This window comes from Trichechus manatus, unplaced genomic scaffold (genome assembly GCF_000243295.1).
Source record: "Trichechus manatus latirostris isolate Lorelei unplaced genomic scaffold, TriManLat1.0 scaffold00120, whole genome shotgun sequence".
Lineage (NCBI taxonomy): Eukaryota > Metazoa > Chordata > Mammalia > Sirenia > Trichechidae > Trichechus > Trichechus manatus.
In genome coordinates, this window is record NW_004444056.1 from 201,784 (window position 1) to 229,711 (window position 27,928).

At 39.2% G+C, this 27,928-nt stretch overlaps 1 protein-coding gene across 1 annotated transcript; it reads right to left on the minus strand.

Annotated features, from left to right (window-relative positions):
• Positions 1–5,036: 5,036 nt before the first annotated feature.
• Positions 5,037–27,370, minus strand: LOC101340581 (zinc finger protein 658-like). Its single transcript, XM_023738587.1, is given in 9 exon segments — positions 5,037–6,770; positions 6,773–7,452; positions 7,455–8,149; positions 8,151–8,534; positions 8,536–9,052; positions 16,867–16,959; positions 17,208–17,334; positions 26,688–26,780; positions 27,325–27,370. Coding segments are annotated over 8 exon segments (2,565 nt in total). The 5' UTR covers positions 26,709–26,780; positions 27,325–27,370; the 3' UTR covers positions 5,037–6,722.
• Positions 27,371–27,928: the final 558 nt, after the last annotated feature.

Here is a 27,928-nt window from a genome sequence, read left to right on the forward strand (position 1 = left end):
CATAGAAAAGGATGGAATACTCCCAAACTCATTCTATGAAGCCAGCATAACCCTGATACTAAAACCAGGTAGACACCACAGAAAAAGAAAATTACAGACCAATATCCCTCATGAACATTGACACAAAAATCCTCAACAAAATTCTAGCCAACAAAATTCATCAACATATCAAACAAATAATTCACCAAGATCAAGTGGGATTTATACCAGGTACGCAGGGATGGTTCAACCTGAGAAAAACAATCAATGTAAACCATCACATAAATAAAACAAAAGAACTACATGATCTCATCAATCGATGCAGAAAAGGAATTTGACAAGGTCCAACACCCACTCATGATAAAAACTTTCAACAAAATAGGAATAGAAGGGAAATTCTTCAATATAATTAAGGGCATTTATACAAAGCAAACAGCCAACATCTTCCTAAATGGAGAGACTTTGAAAGCATTCCCCTTGAGAACGGGAACCAGTCAAGGATGCCCTTTATCACCACTCTTATTCAACATTCTGCTGGAGGTCCTAGCCAGAGCCATTAGGCTAGAAAAAGAAATAAAGAGGATCCAAATTGGTAGAGAAGAAGTAAAATATCTCTATTTGCAGATGATATGATCTTATACACAGAAAACCCCAAAGAATCCACAAGAAAACTACTGGAGCTAATAGAAGATTATAGCAAAGTTTCAGGATACAAGATAAACACACAAAAATCAGTTGGATTCCTTTACACCAACAAAGAGAACCTCAAAGGGGAAATCACCAAATCAATACCATTTACAATAGCCCCCACAAAGATAAATTACTCAGGAATGAATCTAACCAGAGATGTAAAAGACTTATACAATGAAAACTACAAGAAACTACTGCAAGAAACTAAAAGAGACCTGTATAGGTGGAAAAACATACCTTGTTCATGGATAGGTAGACTCAACATAGTGAAAATGTCAATTCTACCCAAAGCGATCTACTAGATACAATGCAGTCCTGATCCAAATTCCACCAGCAATTTTTAATGAGATGGAGAAACAAATCACCAATTTCATATGGAAAGGGAAGAGACCCTGGATAAGTAAAGCATTACTCAAGAGGAAGAACAAAGTGGGAGGCCTTCCACTACCTGATTTTAGAACCTATTATACTGCCACAGTAGTCAAAACAGCCTGGTACTGGTACAACAACACATACATAGACCAGTCGAACAGAATGGAGAATCCAGACATAAATTCATCCATCTATGAGCAGCTGATATTTGACAAAGACCCAAAGTCCGTTAATTGGGGCAAAGACAGTCTCTTTAACAAATGGTGCTGGCATAACTGGATATCCCTCCGCAAAAAAATGAAACGAGACCCATACCTCACACCATGCACAAAAAGTAACTCAAAATGGATCACAGACCTAAAAATAAAATTGAAAACCATAAAGATCATGGAAGAAAAAATAGGGACAACACTCAGAACCCTAATACATGGCATAAACACAATACAAACCGTAAGTAAAAATGCACAAGCACAAGAAGCGAGACTAGATAACTGCGAGCTCCTAAAAATCAAATACTTATTATGCTCATCAAAAGAGTCAAAAACAACCTAGACTGGGAAAAAATTTTTGGCTACGACAAATCCGATCAGCATCTAATCTCTAAAATACTGCAAAATCTCCACGACAATATGACAAATAACCCAATTAAAAAATGGGAAAAGGATATGAACAGGCACTTCACCAAAGAAGATATTCAGGCGGCTAACAGACACATGAAGAAACGCTGACGATCATTAGCCATTAGAGAAATGCAGATCAAAACTACAATGAGATATCATCGCACCCCAACAAGGCCAACATTAATCCAAAAAAACACAAAATAATAAATACTGGAGAGGTTGTGGAGAGAATGGAACACTCATACACTGCTGGTGGGAATGTAAAATGGTACAACCACTTTGGAAATCGATTTGGTGCTTCCTTAAAAAGCTAGAAATAGAAGTACTATAAGATCCAGCTATCCCGCTCCTTGGAATATACGCTAGAGAAATAAGAGCCATCACACGAATAGGTATATGTACACCCTTGTTCATTGCAGCACTGTTCATGATAGCAAAAAGATGGAAACAACTTAGGTGCCCATCAATGGTTGAATGGATAAACAAATTATGGTATATTCACACAATGGAATACTACGCAAGGATAAAGAACAACGATGAAGCCATGAAACATCTTATAACATGGAGGAATCTGGAAGGCATTATGCTGAGTGAATTTAGTCAGTCACAGAAGGACAAATATTGTATAAGACCACTGGTGTAAGAACTCAAGAAAAGGTTTAAATACAGAATAAAACATTCTTTGATGGTTATGAGGGTGGGGAGGGAGGGAGAGGGTTATTCACTAACTACATAGTAGACAAGAATTATCTTAGGTGAAGGGAAGGACAGCACACACTACAGGGGAAGTCAGCACAACTGGACTAAACCAAAGCTAACAAGTTTCCTGAATACAAACATTTTGGGGGACAGAGTAGCAGGGGTAGGGGTCTGGGGACCATGCTTTCAGGGGACATCTAGGTCAATTGGCATAACAAAGCTTATTAAGAAAATGTTCTGCATCCCACTTTGGTGAGTGGCGTCTGGGGTCTTAAAGGCTTGCAAGCGGCCATCTAAGATGCATCGATTAGTCCCAACCACCTGGAGTAAAGAAGAATGAAGAACACCAAAGACACAAGGAAAGTATTAACCCAAGAGACAGAAAGGGCCACAAAAACCAGACTTCATCAGCCTAAGACCAGAAGAACTACATGGTGCCCGGCTACTACCAACGACTGCCCTGACAGGGAACACAACAGAGTCCCTGATGGAGCAGGAGAAAGGTGGGGTGCAGAACTCCAATTCTAGTAAGACCACCAGACTTAATGGTCTGAGACTGGAGGATCCCTGGAAAGCATGACCCCTGGATTCTCTATTGGCCCAGAACTAAAACAATTTCCAAGGGATTGAACTGGACTGTGGGACATAAGGTGATACTCGTGAGAAGTCAGCCTCTTAGCTCGAGTAGATACAAGGGACTAAACGGGCAGCTTCCATCTGGAGGTGAGATGGGAAGGAAGAGAAACTGGTTGAATGGAAACGGGTAATCAGGTGGAAAGGGGAAGAGTGCTGTCACAGTATGGGGAGAACAATTAGGGTTACATAACAATGTATGCATAAATTTTTGTATGGGAGACTAACTTGAAATGTAAACATTACTTAAACTACAATAAAAAAAGAATTAAAAAATCTCTTATTACCAGTAGTTAGAATTCTCTTCAACAGATTTGCTTATATGGTTGACCGTCAGTCTTTCTTTTGCTTTATCGATTATTTTATGTACTTACCCTTTGGAAGAATTTGTTTCCACAGAGCAACAAAGAGCCTTGTGAATTTCTCGATTGCTATCAATTATACTGAGGTGAAATATATTTTGATAGGAGAACAAAGATATTTGGGAGACAGCTACTTGGCCAACTGACCAGAAGAGATCCACATCCTTGCCCATTCCAAAGAAATGCTATCAGACAGAATAAAGAAATTATCAAACAATATCATTAACATCACATGCAAGCAAAATTTTGCTGAACATAATTTAAAAATGACTGTAGCCATACATCAACAAAGAACTGCAAGAAGCTCAAGCCAGACTCAAAAGAGACATGAAACAAGCGATATCATGTCTGATCAAAAGTAGAGAACATCAGAAAGATTTTTATTGTGCTACATCAACTACGCAAAGACACTGGACTGTGGGCATCATAACAAATTATGGATAACATTATGAAGAATGGAATTTCAGAACGCTTGTTCAAGCAGAACCTGTACGTAGATGAAGAGGCAGTTGTTCCAAGAGAACAAAGGGATACTGTATGGTTTAAATTGGAAAAAGTGTGGCAGGGTTGTATCCTCTCACCTTATTCAATCTGTATCATGAGCAAATAATCTGAGAGCTGGACTATGTGAGATCAGAGCATCACGATTGAGGGAAGTCTCATTAACGGCCTGCAACATGGAAAAGACTCAACTTCCCATGCTGAAAATGAAGATGACTTGAAGTACTTACTGATAAAGGTTAAGACTACAACCTTCAGTATGGATTGACTTAACATGAAAAAAAGAAAAACCCTCACAACTGGGACCATAAATAACATCATAATACATGATGAAAGAAATTGGAGTTGTCAAGTATTTCATTCTACATGGATCATCAGTTAATGCCCAGGGAAGCAGCAGTGAAGAAATCAAATGACTTACTGCATTGGGCAAATCTGTGGCAAAAAACCTCTTTAAAATTTTAAGGAGCAAAGATATCACTTTGATGACTAAGGTGCACCTGGCTCATGCCATGGTATTTTCAATTGCCTCATATGCATGCAAAAGCTGGATAATGAAAAATGAAGACTGAAAAAGAACTGATGCACTTGAATTGCAGTGTTGGCAAAGAATACTGAATATACCATACCAAAAAAAATTTAAAAACTCGTTGCCATCGAGTCGATTCCAACTCATAGCGACCCTACAGGACAGAGTAGAACTCTCCCATAGAGTTTCCAAGGAGCACCTGCTGGATTTGAACTGCTGACCTTTTGGTTAGCAGCTGTAGCACTTAACCACTATGCCACCAGGGTTTCCAAATATACCACAGACTGCCAGAAAAACAAACAAATCAGTCTTGAAGGAAGTACAACCACAATGCTCCTTAGAATGGAATTGCTCCCTTACTTTGGACAAGTCATCAGGAGGAACCAATCACTAGTACATCATGTAGGTAACGCAGAGTGTCAGCAAAAAATAAAAAACCCTCAATAAGATGGACTGACACAGTGGCAGTAACAATGGACTCAAACATACCAACAATTGTGAAGATGGTACAGTACCAGGCAATGTTTCCTTCTTTTATACATAAGGTCTTTATGAGTTGGAGCAAACTCCATGGCACATAACACAAACAAGACAGACCAAGAAAGGCTATGTGATAATATACTTTAAACTTCAAATATTTCCCTTAATGCATCAATAGTTTTAAAGAGACAATAATTTAGTGTGGAAAATCAAAGTTTATTTTACAATATTTATTAAACAAAGTGTAAACATTTCCTATTATGCTGTCATGTTTCAATAAACAAAAAATCAAACATCTGTTCTATCATTTCCTCACACTTAGAAGCATCACATTGCTCAGAGACTGTACACAGATGTGTTCACTACAGTGGCCCTGAGTAACTTTTTAAAACTGCACATTTCATAGGTAAATGTTTTATTACATATTTTCTATAAAGGCTTCAGCTCTCATATACAAATCATGAATTTTGGTACATCACTTGTAGGTGAAGATTTAATCCAGAATTCTGAAACAAATGCATTTCCTTCCAGAAAATATAAAAATAATGCAAAATAAATGTTCAATATTTGTTGAAAACATTCATACATTCTAACTACTTAAAATTTTAGCCTAATCTTAATTATTTGATGTTCAAAGGGATTAATTTCTTGCTAAAGGCTTTCATGTTTATAACAATCTTTGGGTTTTTCCTGAAATTTCTGATTTTTAAATAAGTTTGACTTGCAGATAAAAGCCTCTGATCATTGAGGACGTTGACAAGTTCTTTTGTTATGGACGGAATTGTATTCTGCCAAAATATGTTAAAATTGCAGTGGTTAAGAGCTATGGCTGCTAAAGTTCAGCAGTTCGAAACCACCAGCCACTCTTTAGAAACTCTATGGGCAGTGCTACTCTGTCCTACAGGGTCACTATGAGTCAGAATTGATTTAAGGGCAACAGATTTGGGTTTTTGTTTTACACATGTAAATATCACTGTTTGGAAATAGGGTTTTTCTTATGCTAATGAGCTCATGCCAAAATATGATGGGTCTTAAACCTAACCATTTGTTATAAAAACAGCAAAATCAATACAGACAAAAACTGGGAGAAGACAGAATGCAAAAAGGCTACTGACAAAGAAAGACCTCCCTCTACAGCCATCCCTTGAATTCAGAGTTTTAGTCACCAGGACAGTGAGAAAACAAATTGTTCTTTACAGCCACCTGCCTGTGGTGTTTCTGTTATGGCAATACTAGGCAACTAAGACACCTTTCTTGTGGAATTTTTCCTGATGTACAATGAGTGGCTGGATTCTCACATTCATTAGTCATGGGGTTTCATCCATCCCTACCAGAGAGATAACTAAGCAATGTACAGTAACAGCCAAATCTGCAAGAGCTAAATAGAATACAAACTTATTTCTTCATTGAAAAAAAAAATCAACTAGTGAGATACAGAAGGGAAGAACTGTGCTCAACTCAGTTATCCAGGGACTCTCACTTCCTTCACTTTGTTCTCCACTATGTTAATGTATGACATTCAAGTTTGCCATTTCATTTTAAGAGAATCAGGAACTATGTGAGGTTTATTAAGTCTTTTATGGGCCAGATGTTGATGTGGCATATTCAATAAACTTGAAGTAGATAGTAGCAGTCACCTGAGCCCAAGTGAATGAATGGCAGATTGGAAAAATTAGAATAGCTGAGCCTAGGGAAAAAGGATTTGGTTAGAGGTGAAGTTGCCAGTGTATATGATGTAGGCTTCTCCCTTATGTGAATTATCTAATAAGTATGACATATATTATACGCGAAGCGTTTCTCTCGTGTGAATTCTGATGTACTCCAAGGGTTGCCTTCCCAAAAAAACTTTTACCACATTTACTGCATGCCTAACATTAATGCCATGTGAGTTCTCTGATGTCTTCTCTGAGAGTAGAATAATGAGCAAAAATTTTCCCACATTCATTACATTCATAGGGTTTCTCACCTGTGTGAATTTTCTGATGTGCACTGAGATTTTTCTTCTGAGAGAAGGTTTTCCCACATTCATTACATTCATAGGGTTTCTCCCCTGTATGAATACTCTGATGTGCTCTGAGGCCTGAATACTGGGAGAAAGATCTCCCACATTCATTACATTTGTAGGGTTTCTCACCTGTGTGGATTTTCTGATGTTCACTGAGGTTTTTCTTCTGGGAGAAGGTTTTCTCACATTCACTACATCTATAGGATCTCTCTCCTGTGTGAATTCTCTGGTGTACCCTGAGATTTGAATTTTGGGCAAAAGCTTTCCCACATTCATTACATTCATAAGGTTTCTCCCCTGTGTGAATTCTCTGGTGTAGCCTGAGACCTGAATTCTGGGAGAATGTTTTCCTACATTCATTGCATTTGTAGGGTTTCTCCCCTGTGTGAATTCTCTGATGTGAAATGAGATACAACTTTAGGGAGAAAGATCTTCCACATTCATAACATTCATAGGGTTTCTCTCCTGTGTGAATTCTCTTGTGTAGCCTGAGAGTTGCATTTTGGGTAAAAGCTTTCCCACATTCATCACACTCATAGCGTTTCTCTCCTCTGTGAATTCTCAGGTGTACTGTGAGAGATTATTTTGGGTAAAAGCTTTCCCACATTCATGACAATGATAGGGTTTCTCCCCTGTGTGAATTCTCTGATGTGCTCTGAGCTGTGTCTTATGGAAAAAGGTTTTCCCACATTCATTACACTGATAGGGTTTCTCCCCTGTGTGAACTGTCTGATGTCTACTGAGATGTGACTTCTGGGAGAAGGTTTTCACACATTCATTACATTTATAGGGTTCTTCCCCTGTGCGAATTCTCTGATGTGCTCTGAGGGCTGAACTGTGGGGAAGCACTTTTCCACATTCATTACATTTAAAAAGTTTCTTCTCCATGACTGTTTTCTGGTGTTCTTTGAGAACTAACCTCTTGTAAGATTTATTACATTTATTACGTTCATGTTTCTCCTTTTTGTGAATACTCAGATGCTCACTGAGGGTTGACTTCTGACAAAAAGTTTTGCCACAATTACGACATTCATAGAGTATGACACGCATATGAGTTCCATGATGTTGAATTAAGTGTGGCTTCTGACAGGATTTCCCACATTCCTTACATTCATTGAGCTTCTCCCCTGAATGGGTTCTCTGATGCTGAATGATGTGTACTTTCTGGTAAAAGGATTTCCTGTGCTCATTACATTCAAAAGTCTTCTCTCCTGTGTCACTTTGCTGATGTCTATTTACAGCTGAGTTTTGGGAGAAATTACCAAATTCATCACATTTGTAGTTTCTCTTCTATGTGACCTTCCCGATGTACCATTAGGCGTAACTTTGGATAAAAAGAATTCCCATATTCATTATATTCAAAAGATTTATCTTCAGTGGCTATTCTCTGATGTACCATAAAAGTTGAGATGTGTCTGAAGTTTTCTTCACGTGTATTCCTTTCAAAGGTACTCTGTCCTGTGCCGCTTCTCTGAGGTTGAGTGACCTCTGACTTCCTGCTGAAATTATTCCCATTTTCATTACATTCATAGTGTGACAAAGCCATGTGAACTTTATTGTACTCCATGAAAGCTGACTTCTCACAGGATTTCACACACTGGTTAAGACCAGAGCACTTCTCCACTGTACTAGTTCTCTTGTGGTCAAACAGAATTGTCTTATCACGTTTTGCTAAATTTGTCATCCTTACTGGATTTCCCTTCTGTGTGAGAACTTTCAGGTGTAATACAGGCAGCCTTATCATAGGAGCCTTTCTCAGATTCATTATATTCAAAAGCTTCTTCCAACACTCGAAACTTCTGATTCTCAGAAAGATCTTCCTTGTAACTAAGACCCTTCACATTTGTATTAAACTCATAAGATTCCTCTCCAGCATGAGTTTCCTCATTATTAATATCAATATGCAATTTTTCACATATGTTAATGTAATCGGCCTTCTCTCCTGAAGAATATCTATCACTGATAATTAATTCAGAAACAATTGGGAAACTAATTCTACATGAGTTACATTTACAGCGAATTTTTCTTGAAGAAAATGAAGCTGTGCCTGGCTTAAATGGTTTTTCCAAAATTTTCTCTCCTTCTCTAGTCAATATTTTGTTATTGATGGATATTACTTCCCACATATGTTTCTCTTCATTTCTTTTACTCCCCTTGAAACAGACATCTGCTTTGCAATTTTCTAAAATAAAAATAACAGAAACATTATGAATCCTACCTTACTTATGAAGGGGGGCTTATGGACACATGTCATATTATACATTCTATTCTATGGTATCTGATCTTTTTTTCCTAAGCCTAAATAATTTTCATACATACCCAAAGAAAAGGACACACATACCCTTAGTTATCCGCCACAATGTTTTAAAAAAAAAAAACTGGCATAGAAAAAATATGAGCATTTGGCATTTAGTAAATGTAATTTTAAACACTGGGTAGAGAAAGGGGGAAAAAAAAAGAAGAACAGTGAATAGAGGAACAGAGAGAAAGTTTTTTAATAGTGGTTATATCAGAGAACCAGAAAATCAGAGAATGGGATGAATCCAATACATACTATAAACTTAAGTATGTAGTATAACAAGATAATTCAGTTTACAATTTTTTTCATGATATGTATCAGGAGATGCGTTTGGTATGGTGGACCAAAGTTTAGAACCCTACACTGTCTAGAACCTAGAATGCATTAGTAAGATATTCACTAATCTACATGCTTCTGATTCCATACCCTTCTTTACCATTCTACCCATCAGCAAACAATTACATTTATAGTATCACCAATTTCCTTCTGTCCTCTAGCTCAGACCCTTAATTCTTCCAGCTGTGATTCACAGGAACACAAATATCCAACAGGTAGTTAAAAATTAATGAGAGAAAAGCTATCTTTGCAGATAAATTAGATCCACTGCTAGATTTTGGCAAGGGGATCTTTGGTTTAATCTATCAGAATTGTTCAGTAGCTAACATGATCATTTCATCTTCAGTTTTCACTTGCCAATCTGCTCATTGACTTTTCCCAAACTACAGTATTTTTACACGAATAATGTGCGCCTTCTACATTTGTTTACCAATTGCTCCCTTCCCCTGAGAGGCATTTTCATAAGCACTCTATGCTAATTTTTTAAAGGCAACATGTGAAACAAATTGGCATAGCTTATGAAAATACCTCATGGGGAAAGAGAGCGGTTGGCAAACATAGAACGTGTATGTTATTTGTGTAAAAATATGGTAGTCATTCCCTTGAAACAAGAATCCTTAATAGTTACTTTAAGAACCTAAAATATTCTGTTTCCAACTGCTCTGAAGACCTTTAGTAATATCATTAATACCTATTTATCATAAACATGTTCATGTGTGCTTGACTATCACTACTCTGCTGCTATCCACATTCAGTGCTACAATGTGACCCTAATGTGGTCCTAACTCCACCACAATAAGTATCAGGTAAAGACAGCTAAAGGTCACCATTCTGATGAAATTTTACATCTACTGGATACACATCAGGTGTTTTAAGGTACCATTCCAAAAGTACACATTACCATCAGTAGTATTCCAGCCAGGCTTTCTGTCCCATGGAAAGACACATTCTAAACAATAATCCTGTACTCATACTTTCACATAGCCTGCATTCCTGCCTTGGCCCCTGTAGTGCGATGGATGAATTTGTGTGGCCTTTCTTGCCATGGTCTTGTAACTCCCACCCAAGTGACTGACTGGACTGTGCAAATAAGGTAATTGTGGCCCACCAAGGGGACTGGTCAGTTTTGCCATCCCATTAGGCTTAAAAGAAAGCCAATTTCAGAGAGGGAGAGGATCTCACCACCACCAAGGAAGAAGAGTCAAGAGCAAGACCGAACCCGGGATCCCTGCACTGAGAAATTCCTGGAGCCAGGAGACTGACAGAGTTGTGACACTGAAGATGGTGAGAAGCAGTGGCAGGATGTGACCACCAGGAGATGGCACAGTGGGCTTCCCAGCTCACGGAGTGAGAAAGTGCCTTTGGGTAGGAGACTTGCTGGTGGAATAAGGTGCCTCTGGGCACTTGGTAGAGCTAGGTTTGCTGACCCACGGAGTTAAAACTGAGAGCCTTCTGACCGAGGCTTACTGCCCGGAGAGGGTGGGCTTTAGGGCACTTATTGGCAGAGCTAAAAGAGCTTTGTAATACTTGCCTGAGCAGGGTAGAGGCCGAGGGCCAGAGACAGGCCTGCCTGCAGGCACAGCTGGAAAAAGCCTGTCCTGATAAAGAACTGTATGCTGAGCATTCCTGAAGTAACCTCTTACTTCCCTAATAAACCCCATAATCATAAGTATTGTCTGTGAGTTCTGTGTGGCCACTGTAATGAATTATTGAACCCAGCAGAGCAGCAGAGTGCCACGGGAGGGACAGTTGGTGTCAGAACTGGTAAAGATGGTGGAGAGAGAAGGCATGTCTGACTGCCTCATAGGAATCAGCCTTGGGCTGTTGATCTTGATTCTCCTTCCCCTTTGTGAAGTTAGAGGAGGTCAGATGCTGCCTCTGTGCCATTACAGCCGTAAATAGAATTAGATATAGTACAAGGCATTATTCTCAAACCTTGAAGAAAAACTAAACAAAAAATCGTATAAAAGCCTTCTCCCATCTTCCTATATTTATTTTAAAATCTAAAAGTAGTTACTACCTATATCACTCATTCATAATTTTTTAAATGAAAAAAGCTGCTGTTGAAGTCCAGGGACAAGGACTAGAAGGCGGAAGGGGACAGGAAAGATGGTGATAGGGAACCCAAGGTTGAGTAAGGATAGTGTTGATGTGTTGTGAGGTTGTTAACCATTGTCATAGGGCAACATGTGTACTAACTGTTTAATGAGAAACTATTTTGTTCTGCAAACCTTCATCTAAAGTGAGAATAGCAGCACAACTGGAAGACCGTAGTCGATGTCACTGAACTGTACATGTAGAAATTTTTGAAATGGTGTACTTTGGCTATGTATATTTTCACCAAAAAAAAAAAAAAAAAAAGGTCAAGGGAGAGGGTTGACATGTCGTGGGGTTGTTAACCAATGTCATAAAACAATATGTGCACTACTGTTTCATGAGAAACTATTTGTTCTGTAAACCTTCGCCTGAAGTACAATAACAAAAAAATTTTTTTTAAAAATTAAAAGAAAAAAAAAAAAAAGCTGCTGTTGAATCAACTCCAACTCCTGGTGACCCCAAGCATGTCAGAGTAGAACTGTGCTCCGCAGGGTTTTCAATGGCTGAGTTTTCAGAAGAGGATCATCAGGCCTTTCTTCCTAGGTGCATCTGAGTGGACTCAAACCTCCAATTATTTGGTTAGCAACTGAACACGTTAACCATTTGACCACCCAAGGATTCCCTTTCTAAATGAAAAATATCATAAATACAGAAAAGGGCATATGTAAGTGTACAACATGATGATTTTCAAAACCTGAGCTAATCAATGAAACAAGAACCCAGTTAAGGACACAAACATCCCAGAAGTTCTCTTAAGTACCTTTACACTCACTACCCGCTAGCAAAGATAAACACTATCATGACATTTAATGGTATAGACTAAAGTGTCTTGTCTTTGTATTTCCTGTAAGTAACTATATATATATGTACATATACATATATGTCTGTTTATGTATCACATCAGCTGGCAAGGTCCGTGAAAGCTTCCAGTACAGAACTTCCATATCCCAACAGGATGCGCTTTTACTATTGCTGTGTGCTGTCAAGTTGATTCTGACTTATAGCAACTATATACGACAGAGAACTGCCCCATCGGGTTTCCTAGGCTGTAATATACCAGGTCTTTTCTCCCACTGAACCACTGGTAGATTCAAATTGTCAAACCTTTCAGTTAGCAGCCAAACCACTGCACCACCAGGTCTCCTAAGGGGATGCGCTACCCTCCCAAAAACAGATACTCACTCTTACCAACCAGGAAGTTCCATCTGAGCATAAGGCTCAGGGCTTTGAGCAGCCTCATCACTTGACCATGATAAATCACATCATGCCTTGTGAAGCTTAGTCAGCGTCAGGCACCCAAGTGGTCTCATACTTATATTAATAAAAAATGCATTCAACATAAATCACATTGTTAGCATAAACTATCTGGTGTGGTTCAATGCCACAAGTACAGACAGACACACAGTAGGCCCAACACTACAACTAGAATAGAGTCGAGCATTTCTGAAAACCACACACCTGAAACCCAGGGAGGACAAAATCCATCCAACAACAGCTGAATTTATATTATTCTCAATTGCACATAGAACGTTCAAGATAGACCATATTTTGGCCAATAAAACATTGTCAAAATTCTCAAAATTAAAAGAATAGAAATCACACAAAGAACGTTCTTCAGCCACAGCAAAGTTAAACTAAAAATCAATAACACACTGATATATGGAAACTCCCACAATATTTCAAATTAACCAAAGTATTTGTAAATAAAATACTGGTCAAAAGATATTAAACATTTTTAAACTGAATGCAGATTAACACACTATATATCGAGATTTGTGGCATGCGGCTAAAGCTGTGCTCAGCAGAAAATGTACAGATTAAATGCTTATGTTAGAAAAGAAGAAAGGTCCAAATCAGTAATGATATAAGATCAGAAACTAGAGAAAGCAGAGCAAACTAAACCTAAAGTAAACAGAAGGAAGGAAATTATAAATATTTGACCAGAAATATATGGAACTGAAAAACGAGAAAAATGGACAAAAATCAATGAAACCAACATCGGTTCTTTGAAAAGATTAAAACAAATAAATAAAGATAAACATAAACTCCTAGACAAACTGACCAAGAAAAAAGAGAAAAGAAACAAATTACCAGTATCAACAACACAAGAAGAGACATAACTACTGATACAATAGTCATTAAAGACATAATAAGGGAATATTACAAACAACTCTATGCCCATTAATTTGAAAACTTAGATGAAATCCGCCAATTTTTTAAAAGACAAAAACTACCAAACTCGCCCAAGAATAATAAGAATGTTTTCTATCTTGTCTCCTCCGACTCATGGTAAGCCTATGTCTGTCACAGTAAAACTGTTGGTGTTTTTTTCAGAAACAGATAGCCGGGAGTTTCTCCCAAGGCACCTCTGGTTAGACCTTTTGGACAGCAGCTAAGCATGTTAACTGTCTGCACCACCCAGGGACTTAGATGACCTGAATGGATACATATCTGTTTTAAATATTGAATACACAGATAAAAGCCTTCCAAAAAGAAGGTGACAGGCCCAAATGATTTAACTAGCGAATACTAAGAAATATTTAAAGAAAAACAATAAAAATACTCTACAATCTCTTCTGCACAAAAGAAGATGAAGGAATATTTCTAAAACCATTTTATAAGGCCTACATTACCCTCAAACATAAACCATAAAATGACAGTCCAAGGGAAGTTACAGACCAATAACCCTCACGAATGTGAACACAAACATCCTCATGAAAATAACAGCAAATCAAAATCAGCAATTTATAAAAATGGTAACATGTCACAACTCAGTGGAGTTCATCCCAGAATGCAAGGCTGTTTCAACATTCGAAAGTCAGTCAATGTAATCTACCACGTTATTAAGTCCAAAGAATGAAAACCACTTGGTCACATTAACTGATACAGAAAAAGCATTTGACAAAGCTGAGTATCCATTCAATGTAAAAACTCTCACCAAAACAGAAAGAGAAGGCAACTACCTTAACCTAATGAAGGGCATCTACAAAAAAGGTATAATTAACATCACAATTAATGGTGACAAACTGAATGCTCTTCCCTTAATACAGGAAAAAAACAAGGATATCTTCTGTTACCACTTCTACTCAACATCGTACAGGTTGTCTCTCCACTTCTCTCATTTTGTTATATAAAACCTGGAAGCTTAATAATCAAATGAACACCCACATCAACACCGGTTAAGATCATTAGCAACACACCTGAATCTACCTAAATACTCCTCACCTATCCAGTCTCCTGCCTCCCTTCTCACACCCAGCTGTATCCCTACTATTCTCTCCAGTGAAGGGCTAACTCAGTAGTCTTGGGTATTCAAACTGCACATTCACAAGAGAAGATTGCCCCTTGACCTGGCCTGGGAGATCATCTCTAGGCCCTTGGAATATCCTGCCTGATATGAGTGTCTCTGCATACCTGTGTCCTTGAACCACACCAGGCAGTTTATGGTAACAATGTGATTTATGCTGAACAAGTTTTCTATTAATAAAAATATGAGATTACAAACTTACATCTGATCACAACGTTAGCTCTATCCGTGAATTTCTAATGTTGTTGCTGGGTGCTGTCAAGGCAATTCCAACTCATAGCGACCTCATGTGATAGTAGAATTGCCCCCACAGGGTTTTCTAGGCTACAATTTTTACCAGAGCAGATCACATCCTTCCCTCGAGGAGCCACTGGGTGGGTCCGAACCGCTAAACTTTCCATTAGCAGCTGAGAATTTAACCACTGCGCCATCAGGGCTCCTTTAGTTTAATACACATGGTTATTGTTATCATTTCACAAATGTTCTGCAATATTGAATTTGACTTCAATTTTTATCCAAATTATTTAAAAGAGATAATTTCAAAAATTTTCATGTGGATGAGACTTTTACTTACCTATTTTATCAACAATTTCTAGATTTGTCAAATTCTGACCAGAGAATAGTATTTGTGATAATTCTGATTTGTTGAACTTATTAGTTTTATTTTTGGACTAATATTACATTTTTACTTTTGTTTAGGTTATTCCATGGGCACTTGAAAAGTGTTTTCGTTTTCAGCATATATACATACACACATAATGTATGCTTCACGTTAATACAAACGTTATTTATTGTCTCTGTATCACCTAATAACTAACAACAATATACATACTTACTGAATGTCCACTGTACCTACTATGTTATCAGATGAGAATATTTTGATCTCCTGGTTCTAATGATTATCTTCTAGTTATATATATAGTTCCTGAATTTTTTTTTGTCTTATGAACATCAATACTAGGTTATTTAGTGCACAGGTATTCAAAATGTTTACAGGTTCACTTTAAATTGTGCTCTTTAGCTTGAAGTGCCCTCCTTCTTTTGATGATTTTATTTCCCAAATTCAAACCTCAAAGATACTTAGATTATGAAACCCTAAATGACTTTGTTTATATTATGTAACAATTAACAATTCTTTTATTGCAACCTTTCTAAGTTTCTTATTGAAGGATTCCTTTCCATTTAATTCAATCAGTTTGATCTAATCATTAGCATTTTTGACTGGCAGGCATGCTTATCTAAGTTATGTCAATTTTTATATTATGCTGTTTATAGAGCTTCATAATACATTTCAGTAAGTATGTTTTACTTCTCATAATTAAGATGATTTTATTCTTGCTCTTGGGATTACATTTAAAACTACAACTTTTTGAAACTCCTAAAATTGTCTACTAGTTTTGACAAATAACTAGTATTGCCTCCTAGAAGGAATAATGATATTAGTACAATGAAACCCGTGAAAGCCAGAACTCCAAGGGACTGCCTTGTTTTTCCAGGTCTTGCAAGTTTTCCACCTTTGACAGGTGCAGTCTTACCACTTTCCTATTACTCGTTTTAGCGGAAAATATTTGAGTTTTCCTTCTCTGACAGATTTCTTAGAGTTTCCCGCTTTTGCAGCTTTTACTGTATATTCTTCCCTACCTTTACCTCCTCCACCCACAATTTGTGTTGATTTTATAATGTGTTACTTTGGATCTTAGACTATTAAATAAACTTATAACTCTATTACTTGATTTTTCAGATTTAAAAATTATGTTTGGAACATCAGCTTTTAAAGATGAAAGAATTCATCACGCTTGTATTCCTTCCTCTATGTTACAACTCCCCCTTCTACAATATATGATATAACCTTTTTAAACTCACAAAAGCACTGCGCCTCTTGAAAAAGTTTTCAAAAGGTATTTACCCTAAGGGCTAAGCAGCCCAGGACTCCTTCTGCCAGCGTTCAGAAACTTACCACGGTAGCCATGGCTTGGGAATTCTTCTAAGGACAAAGGCTCTTCTCCTCGTTCCAACTTGAAGATCACCTCTGGTTTGGTAATGCAATACCCTGCAAACGGGGAAAAACTGAAAGTGTAGACCACATGAAGGCGGAGGAAGATAGCTCCAGGAAAGGCAAATAAAGGTGTTTGTTTAAATTTGTCAATGGGGAATAGACAACAGAAATGTTTCTGTTGCTCATAATGGTTCAGAACCTTAGATCCCTAAATTCAAACACTGATTAACATTAATTTTTATAAAGAAGTTTAAAAAAATGAAATGCACCCTAGAGGGAGTCACATGGTGAGGTCTGCTCACCCGCTGAGACGAGGTGGCTGTAGTTCTCCAACATCACGTCTCTGTACAGGGTCCTCTGAGCAGGGCCCATGTGCTGCCACTCCTCCTGGGTCAGCTCCACAGCCACGTCCTTGAATGACACTGATGCCTGTAACAGCACATCTCTTATCAATCTGAAGAGTTCAGACACACGTGTCACGGAAAACATGTGGGATCTAACGTGGGATCTAATTCTTTTCATGTTTACTCCTAAAGCTATAAAACAAATGGCTATAACAGATGTCCATTTTAGACCCAATTTTGTGTTATACTTTGGGATTACTCAGTTAAAAAGGTTTAAGTTGCCATAAATCATTATGTATATATTTATGAATTACAGATGTTTTAAGAGGTAAAATATCACATGTAAATAGACTTCCTACAACTCTTTTTCCATATCCCAGTAGATTGTTCCAGTATATCTAGAGTGTTCACATTCTCCTTTAAGATCACCAGGGTAAAAAGTGGGGAGACAAAGAAAATACATGTAAGCTCTGGAGACACTATATATTACTGGATTAGTATTCTAGAAGGAATGCTCTAGAAGAGTGAAGAAAAGCTTAAAAACTACTTAGAACCAAAGATAAGAGTGTAACAGATGAACTTCTTCATTAGTGTAATGGCAATGCACATAAGAATAGGAAACTCATCCTATACCAGATGCATCAACAGAATTTGCTCACTAATTTCTTGTTGCTGAGAGGGCAGTCTGTCTTTACGAGTCCCATCCCGGCCAACTAAACTGAGGTCTTGGTCTCCGAGCAGTCTCTGATAATGAGGCTGGGAACTGGGTCTCACTCTCTTTCCCATTTTCTCCTTGTCAGAGAGCCTTCCTTCCTGTTCTGAGCTCACAGTAACCTTCTGTCTCCATGACCACTCATAACTAATTTTGTAACTAAAACCAAAAACCAAGCCTATTGCCACTGAGTCAATTCCGACTCACAGCAACCCAACACGACAGAGTAGAACTGCCTCTTAGGGTTTCCAAGGCTGTAATCTTTATGGAAGCAGGCTGCCACATCTTTCTCCCACGGAGCAGGTGGTGGATTCAAACTGCCGACCTTTCAGTGAGCAGCTGAGTGCTTAATCACTGCACTACCAGGACTCCTTCATCTAGAGGGGAAGAAACATTCTTTCTGGTTATATGGTTTTGCATCTGAACAAGACAAAGGCAAGGCCAGGTGCACCACAACAAAGGCCCCTTTGTCTTACCTCCATTCCCCTTGCTTCCATGCAGTCCAGCACATGCACCTCTCCGGTTTATCTATATAAGCCCCAGGCCTCTTTGTTCTCTCGCCCATGGTGCACTGAGAGGCGTGCATGGAAGTGACAAAAACTATACCACCGTTAGACAGGAGCCTTTTGGAAGAACCTGGCTCTTGACAAACCCTGCCATGTGCTTAACCACTGCACCACCAGGGCTCCTTTCTATCTACACTAGCAGCTAGATAACCTTGCATACCATATAATGAGATACAGAAATTAGAAGAAAAAAATGTCAGAGTGAGGCACATCATATTCATGTAGCTACTGAAGGGTCTGTGGAACAAAAAGGAAGAACTGTCTCCTTAACAGGTGGACACATGATTTTAGAGCACAGAAGGTAAATGTAGTATGGAGACAAGCATTTAGTAGTCATTAGCAAGTTAGGTCATGACCAAAGTCATCAGGGGCAGTAAGTCATCCCAAAGTCTATACAGATTTAAGAAAAGAAAGTGCCATGAGCAAACACCAATCTTAAAGAGGCTGGCTGAAAAAGAATAGGATATGAAGGTTGAGAAGAAATTTTCAAAACAGTAACGCAAAACCAGGAGAGGGTAAAGTCTTAGAAAATAGGAAAAGTTAAAAAAAAAAAAAAAAAAAGTCTCTTCCTATTCAAGCTAACAGACTGAACGTATACATTTACCTCCCCAGCCTCCAAACATATTATCAGAAGCAGTGTAACACCTACAATAAATGTAGGACAATAGCAAAATAAAAAGAAGAGTACCATCAGAAAGTCAGAAGTTTCTAGTTATTTCTGAAAAATACATAGTTAAAACAACCAGACAGCAAAAACCGAGGACGTCTTTCCTAAAACTTAACACAGGAACAGAAGACTGAAGGAGCAGGATTCCTAAAGAGTCAGAAAGATATTCCAGTTCAAACTCAACAAAAGCTGGTACTTAAAGAGTAGGCAGTAGATGAATGAATGGCAGAGTAATCAACCAGAGTCCTGAGTGCTCCTCATTATGTAAATACTAGAAAAGCCTGGAGGAAAAGTTGATGGAAAGAGCTTTCCACATGGAATGGGAGAATTGCTTTAAGATCTTGGCTGAATGGATGCAGCCAAAGAGGGAAGCAGAGAGCTATCCCTTGGTATTTGATTTTGACAATGTTTTAGTTTCTTAGGAACTGCTACAACTGAAATACCACAAGTGGGTGCCTTTAAAGAACAAAAATTTATTTTCTCAGTTTGGGAGGCTAGAAGTTTGAATTCTAGGGGGAAGGCTCTCTCTCTGCCCACTCTGAAGGACAATCCTTTCCTCAGCTTCACTACTGTTCTTGTTATTCTCGGCATTCCTTCGTGATATCCACTTGGCATCTATCTTTCCCCCATTCCATCTTACTTGCTTCTGTGCCTAACCTGCTCCTTTTATATCTCAAGTGACTGGTTTAAGAAACAGGCTACACTGACATGGCCTCATTAACATAACAAAAAACCCTATTCCCAGATTGGCTCCTATCTATATGTATATAGGGGTTATGATCCCAATACATATTTTGTGCGGACACAATTCAATCAATAACAGACAATGCTTTTGTAAATAGTATCACTTCTTAAAAGTTTGTTTCCTATTGTTTTAGCCGAGACACACACATACATTTTATTCCTAAATTTTGACCTTATGTCTAACGACCCTGCTAACCAAAAAACCAAACTCATTGCCGTCAAGTCGATTCCGACTCACTGTGACCCTATAGGACAGAGCAGAACTGTCCCATAGGTTTTCCAAGGAGCAGCTGGTGGATTTGAACTGCCGATCTTTTGGTTAGCAGCCGAGCTCTTAACCTCTGTGCCATGAGGGCTCCAATAACCCTGCTAAATAAACTTAATCCAACTTATTATCTGTAGATTACTTCGAAGTTTACATTTATACAATGTAATCTGTAAAATATGACACTTTTATTCCTTGCTTTTCAATCTTTGTATGTTTTATATCTCTTTCGTGCTGTATTTCACTAGCTGACACTTCCAGTTAAATGATCGTGTAGGTATACTAGATCATACGGCAAAATGTTATTACTTAGCATAGCTTTGAAAGAAATACAACAAATATTTTATATACAAATGCATAACAAACTAAGATGGAAAAAATAAATCCAAGTATAAAAAGACAAGTAAACGGTTTAAATTCTTTCTCTGATTCAATTCATTGATCAATTAATCAGCTACTTCTTTCTCTCAGCACGTCTTCTGTATATGAGCAAGAAATCTTCTCATAATCCCTAGTATCGTCTGTATTTTATCCCCTCCAAGATTTTACTGGCCCACAAGAAGCTTAGTGGTTCTCACAAGGGTCAACACAGTGCAGAAGAAATTAGGTCTTTATGACCGTAAGAATGAGTACCACAATCCTAGGGAAAGCAAAAGGACAGAGAAAAAAATGCTCAGGAAAGAAACTGTCCCTGGGTATATTTCATTCAGAACAGGCCTAGTCTTTGTGCACAGGTCTCTCGGCGATGAAAACAGGGCACAGGCTCTACCTGACAAATGAGGTGGCATTTAAGAGAAAAGGGAAACAAGCTGTGTATTGAGGGGGAATGATCTTTCATTCAGAACTGAGCTTATTGAGCAGCCGCAATGAGTGACGGCCAGAGGAAGAAACTGAGCTGGACCCATGGTGGTTCTGGACCCTGAAGGATAAAGGTATAACTGCAGAGAGAAAAGTAGCAGCTCATTTCCACCGCTGTATGAAGCGCAGTCAGGGGCAAGGCAGGGGGCTATGAGGACTCGGAGAGCAATGGGTTAACTAGCCAAGAGGTAGACCAGGGGAAAGAGAAGAGTAACTGTTTCCTTTACGGGGCAACCAGATCTGCTCATGACAGACCAAAAGTGAAGAGTCAGTTTAAGGGAACACAGGTCAATGCAGACAATGAGAACATGATATGAGGCAGAGTCAGAAGCAATAAAGTATGTTCAAGGAACTAAATGAGATTTGGTTTTGATTTAGAACAGTTACATGCCCAGTTTTCTTTTTAATGTCACCTTCCCCACTAAACTGTGAAATCCATTAAGAAAGGAAAGTGTCTGTTGTTCAAGATGTAACTATAGTACACATCTCTTCCCTTGGGACATCAGAGCAGTTTAATAAATAGTTGTTGAATTAAAACCAGCATGGGAGGATATTAAAAAGGTGAAATGGGCTACACGAACCATGGCCTCATCCACCCTGAGACCAGAACTAGATGGTGCAATACCAACTGTTCTGATCAGGACCACAATAGATGGATCCTTATAAGAATGGGAGAAAAATGTGGAACAGAACCTCAAATTCTTAAAAAAAAAGACTTACTGGACCAATTGAGAATGGAGGACTCCCTGAGACCACTGCCCTGAGATACTTTTAAAACCCTGAACCAAAACTAGCACCTGAGATCACCTTTCAGCTAAATAACAGATTGGCTCACAAAACAAAGATTATCACCCGTGAGTACTTTGCTCCTTTAAAAAATCACCTATATGAGACCAAACAGTAAACAATCACTTTAAAACAAAGATGAGAATGTAAGTGGGCTGGGAAACTACATTAATGGAAATAGAACCACCAGAATGGAAATAATGAGAACATGCATGCATTGTGAAGAATGTAAACAATGTCACTGAACAATTTGTGCAGAAATTGTTGAATGGGAACCTAAACTGCTGTGGAAACATTCACCAAAAACATGATATTATTTAAAATAAATAAATAAATAAGGCGAAATGCGAAGGGACTGTGTCTACATAGCCTGTATGTCATTCTAAGATGCTAGGGCTGTTATTGTATAGGGGTGAGGAGCCACTGCAGTGGTTTCCACAGGGAACAAATGGTAGCATTCATATGAGTTACCCAAGAGGCAGATGCAGTTGAGGGGAACAACGAGGGCAACAAAAATGAAAGCTTGGTAGAAGCAGGAAAAATGAAGTTGAGGGATAAATTTGAGAAATACTAGGTTGACTCATGTATAAGATTTTTCAATCTCTGACCTACAACAATAGCCAAAATAGCAAGATATAATCATTCAATGGATGTCACAGGTGTTGGAAGAAAGAGGAGCTTAGAATGAATCCTACTTTAACAAACTGGGTGACTGTCTCGATTGAGGTAACATCACCTAATGATTACCAAGGTTTACTTTGGGAGCAGTTGTGAATGTTGACTTTCATTTTGGATCGGCTGAACTGAAGACACCTTTTAGAAATCTACATCAATGTGAAGAGGCAGTTGGACACAGGAGTGTAAAGCTGTGCTGTCAAATATGGTGGCCACAAGCAACTATTTAAATTTAATGTAAAACTAAGAACATTAAACAAAAACTAAGAACCAGTTCTTTAGTTGCACTGGCCACCTTTCAAGTACTCAATAGTCACGTGTGGTTAGTGGCTACCTTTTGGAAAGTGCAGACATAGAACATTTCCATTACTGCAGAAACTTCTTATATCACAGTGCATTGGTCTAACATGGGGGGAGAGGTCTAAGCTGAAGAGACATATTTGGGAGAGTCAGCATACAGGCAACTGTTAAAAGCAGTGAGACAATGCAATCAGTCAGAGAAAATATAAGATTAATTGGTCAAGTACGGAAACTTGAGGATGAACCATGTGAAAGGACAAAAGAAGGAAGACGGCCATGGACACCTCAACAGGCAGCTCAAGCCAGAGGAGGGTGTCACAAACACTAGCAGAGACTTTCAACAGACAAAGGGAGGAGATAAATTCTGCAGAAAGGTCAAAAAAGGCAAAGACTAGATAAGGGCCACCTGATTTAATTCTAATCAGGTCACTGGTGAATGGAGATCCCAGGCAAGTGGGGAAAGAAACCAAGACGTCATCCAGTGATTTGAAATGTAAACAGAATGTGTAGAAATATTTGCCAGAAAATAAAATTTTAAGCCCTCTGCAGATCAACCTGCATACTATAAGTACTGAGAAAAACATTTATGGAAAGTTACTTTAAGGTCATGCAGTCCATTCACCAGAAAGGTGTCGATTCAACCCTGTGTTTTTGTCCCCTGGACTCAGTACTGATCGAGTTCTGCTTTGGCAAACGGGCCTCTACTTCCATGGAAGAACAAGTAGAGGCAATATATTGCATTATTTCAGGGTTATTACTGCAAGGCTATTCACTAAATCACCTACTTTAACACCAACAAAGATATTTTTTCACCTTCAACTGCACTGACATCCCGTGAGGAATCAGTGGGTTTACTCTTTTCATCAATGCAAATCTTTAAACAAATACTGTCTGTCTCACTTTCTGCCATGGCTATCAGAAAGCTCAGAAATAAATTTGCAATTTCACCTTGGAAAATCAGTACCATCAGAGAACCTGTATCAATCCACATGCCAACTTTGCTCTGCTATTCATTTGCTCTTCTATGTCTTCCATGAATGATTCTGATCCATTTCTACTTTGCTGTGTTTTTGTATGGACCCTTAAACACCTATAAAAATCCCTTCTAAAGCAAAGTGGTTTAATAACTCATCTAAGATTTATTCATTTTCTCTTGCTCCTGGGAGACTGTAGAGAACTGAAAGATTCTGCCGAGAAGGAAAAAAGAATGGATCATAAGAAGCTTGGTCAACTCCTACACGCACCTCCCTAAAAATTTCATCACACCAGCTGGAGAAAAGGCCTCCCTGAGGGAGAACGGTCCCTTGACCCTCAACGAGATGGAAGCAACACATGGAGGAAACACCACCTGAACAAGTGCATCTCTGATGTGACCATGTAGGCTTAACCTTGAGTTTTCACTGGTGAAGGGAAATCATTTTCTGTTGATGTATTAGTAATTATGTACCCTTCTTACTAATTAACGAGCCATGGAGCCCTGGTGGCGCAATGGTTAAGCGTTTAGCCGCTAACCAAAAGGTCAGCAGTTTGAATCCACCAGCAGCTCCTCGGAAAGTCTATGGGGCCATTCTACTCGTCCTATAGGGTCACTATGAGTCAGAATCAACTCAGTGGCAATGAATTCGGTTTTTTTGGTTTGGTGGTGCAACAGTTAAGCACATGGCTACTAACCGAAAGGTAGGCAATTTGAACCCACCAGCCACTCTGCAGGATAAAGATGTGGCAGTCAGCTTCCTTAAAAGATTATAGCCTTGGAAATCCTATAGGGCAGTTCTACTCTGTCCTATAGGGTCGCTTCGGCTCCACAGCATCAGGTTTGGTTTTGGTTTTTTCTTTCTAATTAACAAGAAATTTTAAAAACAACAGAGGGTTGCTTAAACAAATTCAGTTACATCAGAGATGAAACCCCCTATACCTTCATGAAAATTAATGCTATCCAAGAAGTATTCAAGCTATATTGTTAATCTAGTTCCTATTAACAGTGTTTAAAGTGTTAAAAAGCAAAGATGTCACTTAGAGGACTAAGGTGCACCTGACCCAAGGCATGGTATTTTCAATCACCTCATGCGCACGTGAAAGCTGGACAATGAATAAGGAAGACTGAAGAAGAACTGACGCCTTTGAATTGTGGTGTTGGTGAAGAATACTGAATATACCATGGACTGCCAGAAGAACAAACAAATCTGAATTGGAAGAAGTACAGCCAGAACATGTTATCAGGAGGGACCAGACCCTGGAGGACATCATGCCTGGTAAAGTAAAGGGTCAACGAAAAAAAGGAAGACCTTCAATGAGACAGACTGGCACAGTGGCTGCAACAATGGGCTCAAACACAGCAATGATTGTGATGATGGCACAGGACAGGGCAGTGTTTCGTTCTGTTGCACAGCAGGGTCACTGAGTCAGAAGTGACTCGACGGCACCTAACAACATAGTGAGACATCAGACCTTGAGTTAGAGGATCCATAGTAAACTCTAAAAAATGTGACGGCATGCTTTATGGCATGCAACATATTTTTAAGTTTTTATTCTAAATTGGTTGCAGTTTCCCCAAAAGACCTTATGATAAGATGCTTCTAGTGACTTAGCTGTGGCAGATTAAACAGCACTGAGTTTTGTTTCTAGCTGTGCTCTGGGTGACCTAAGAGAGTCATTCATTTCAGGTTTAATGTTGAGGGGCTTTCAAGAGTCAGTAATAGAACCCCCTTCCAGTACTATCATGTTGTGATTCTACAAGTTCACGATAGAAGGAGCCTCAGCATATCTCTAGATGCCACAGCTGAGAATATGGAAAAAAGAAAAATGAGGGACTGCTTAGGTTTTCATCAGATCTGGCTGCTTTTGCTTTTCCCAGAAACTATGCCTCACCAGCCCTCTACTGTGGCTTTTCCTGTGTACCCTGACACTCACTCATCCTCCTCAATCCCAGGTCACCACCTTCTCCAAGTTGGTCCGCAGTGTCCACTGGCACACAGTTTGTGATGGCTTCTGGAGGTAGTACGCCCTTCGTGAATGGGCGTACAAGGATCCCTCGGGGGCACTTCTAGCACCAAGTTTGACTTGCTCTGGGTAGGGGGATCAAGAACTACTTCTGGCTGTGAAAACCAGAACCTGTTCCTTTCTAGGCTCTTCTACCCCTGCTCTGAAACTCTCGTGATCAGTCTCTATCAACAAGGCTATTCCTCCAGATGGGACTCCTGTACCTGGGGCTCCCTCTTTCCTGCCTCATATGACCTGCTTTGTTACAGAAGGTCTGGCATCTGGGCAGGGAAACAAATTTGTTTTAGCTGAAAACTTCACTTAAGATACTAAAACTGACTCTCTTGGAATTCAGTAGAACTGTGCAAACAGTACTGTAGCCCCTTGTTGTTGTGTGCCATTGAGTTGATTCCAACTCACAGCACCCTATGTGACAGAGTACAACTGCCCCATAAGATTTCCTAGGCTGTAATCTTTACAGGAGCAGATCACCAGGTCTTTTCTCCCATGGAGCTGCTAGCGGGTTCAAACCAAGGACTTTTCTGATAGCAGCCAAGAATTTAACCATTGCACCACCAGGGCTCCTTACTGTAGACCCTAGCCAATACACTAAATGAGTAGCTAAATATAATCTACTGCCTCAGTTAGAAATAATAACGTGGGGTTGAATAAACAATGTTACTGAAATTAATTTCATCTGTTTGTTTTTGTGTACTGTCTTTACTGTGGCTACTAAAAAATTAAAGTATCTTTCTACTGGAGAGCACTGCACTAGAGTATCAGACAGTGCCTTTGAGGAAAGAAAGAGTCTGACAGGGTAAGAGGGGCCAGGAGTCTCAGTCTGATCCAGAGCTCTGAGACACCAGTATTCCCAGAATATACTTACACATACTGAGATTCTGTCCATAGTCACTTCACAGTTGCATCCCTGGGGACTTTCGGACAGGATCCTGTGCTAATGGCTGTAAAAGCTGCAAAGCTGGGTTTTGGGCAGAGAGGATATTAGAACGAGCATGAGATTGGGAGTAAATAATATTGCATTTGCATCCTATCACTTCACTCATTTGTGGCGTTGGGTATATCATTTCGCCTCTCTAAGCCTGTGTTCTTTTTTCTAATGGTATGCTTATAACGACAAAGAGGGTGATTATGAGGATCAAATGAGACAACAAAAGATTGGAATAAAGTGTTTTCTAAATATGGTAACAGGTTATAGTTACACGGTACACTTGGCAGTTACGGTATAGTTAAGTGGCACTTGGAAAAATGTCTTAGGGGACAACTTATTCTTACAATAATACCAGAATTATTATTAATATCACTATTTTCAGTTGACCTGACTCGCACCTAGTTTATTTATCTCAGGGCTGGTTACAGGTGACTGAGCTGTAAGGCTCGTGAATAGGCATATAAGGATCCCTCAGGGTCGCTTCCCGCTCCCGCTCCCGCCTCCCGGGGCACAAACTAAACCCTCCCGGCAAGTTCCGAGGCCCAACGGGGTAACCGCGCCCCCGCGCTCTCACCCTCTACACGGCTTCGACCCGGAAGCTGCAAACCCATCTTGAGCAGACAAAAGAGACGGCGGAAGGGGAGGGAGTGGGTGTGCTGAAGCTGCACATGCGCAGAGTGACCCCAGGAGACCCGTCCGAACAGCGCTGCGCTGTGAACTTCTCAGACTCGAGACTGCATTTCCCGTAAACCTACGGGGTCGGTAGAAGTGGATTTTTTTTTTTTTTAGTAGGAGTTTCCGCTTCCATTTACAATCTGGAAGGTGTCTTGGCTGTGTCTGACTGTAGGTGCTGTCGCATAAGACGAATAACTTTCAAGATTTAAATGTTTCCAAAAAAATTCTAATTTCTTCAAGAAAACATACGTTCTGTATTTATACGTTCTGGGTGGCTTAAGCGGTTTGCACTGGACTACCCAGGCGCTCTGCTGGAGAAAGACCTGGCCATCTGCTTCCATAATGATTACAGCCGTTGAAGAGAAAAAAATAACAGGCATCCTATTTGATTTTAAGGTTTTTGTCACCCACAAAAACCAAATACCATAAAAAAATTCCTGACCAAAAATTAATGCTGCCAGCGGTCTTTTCACCCAAAGTTGTTAGTCTTTTCTTTCCTGTTG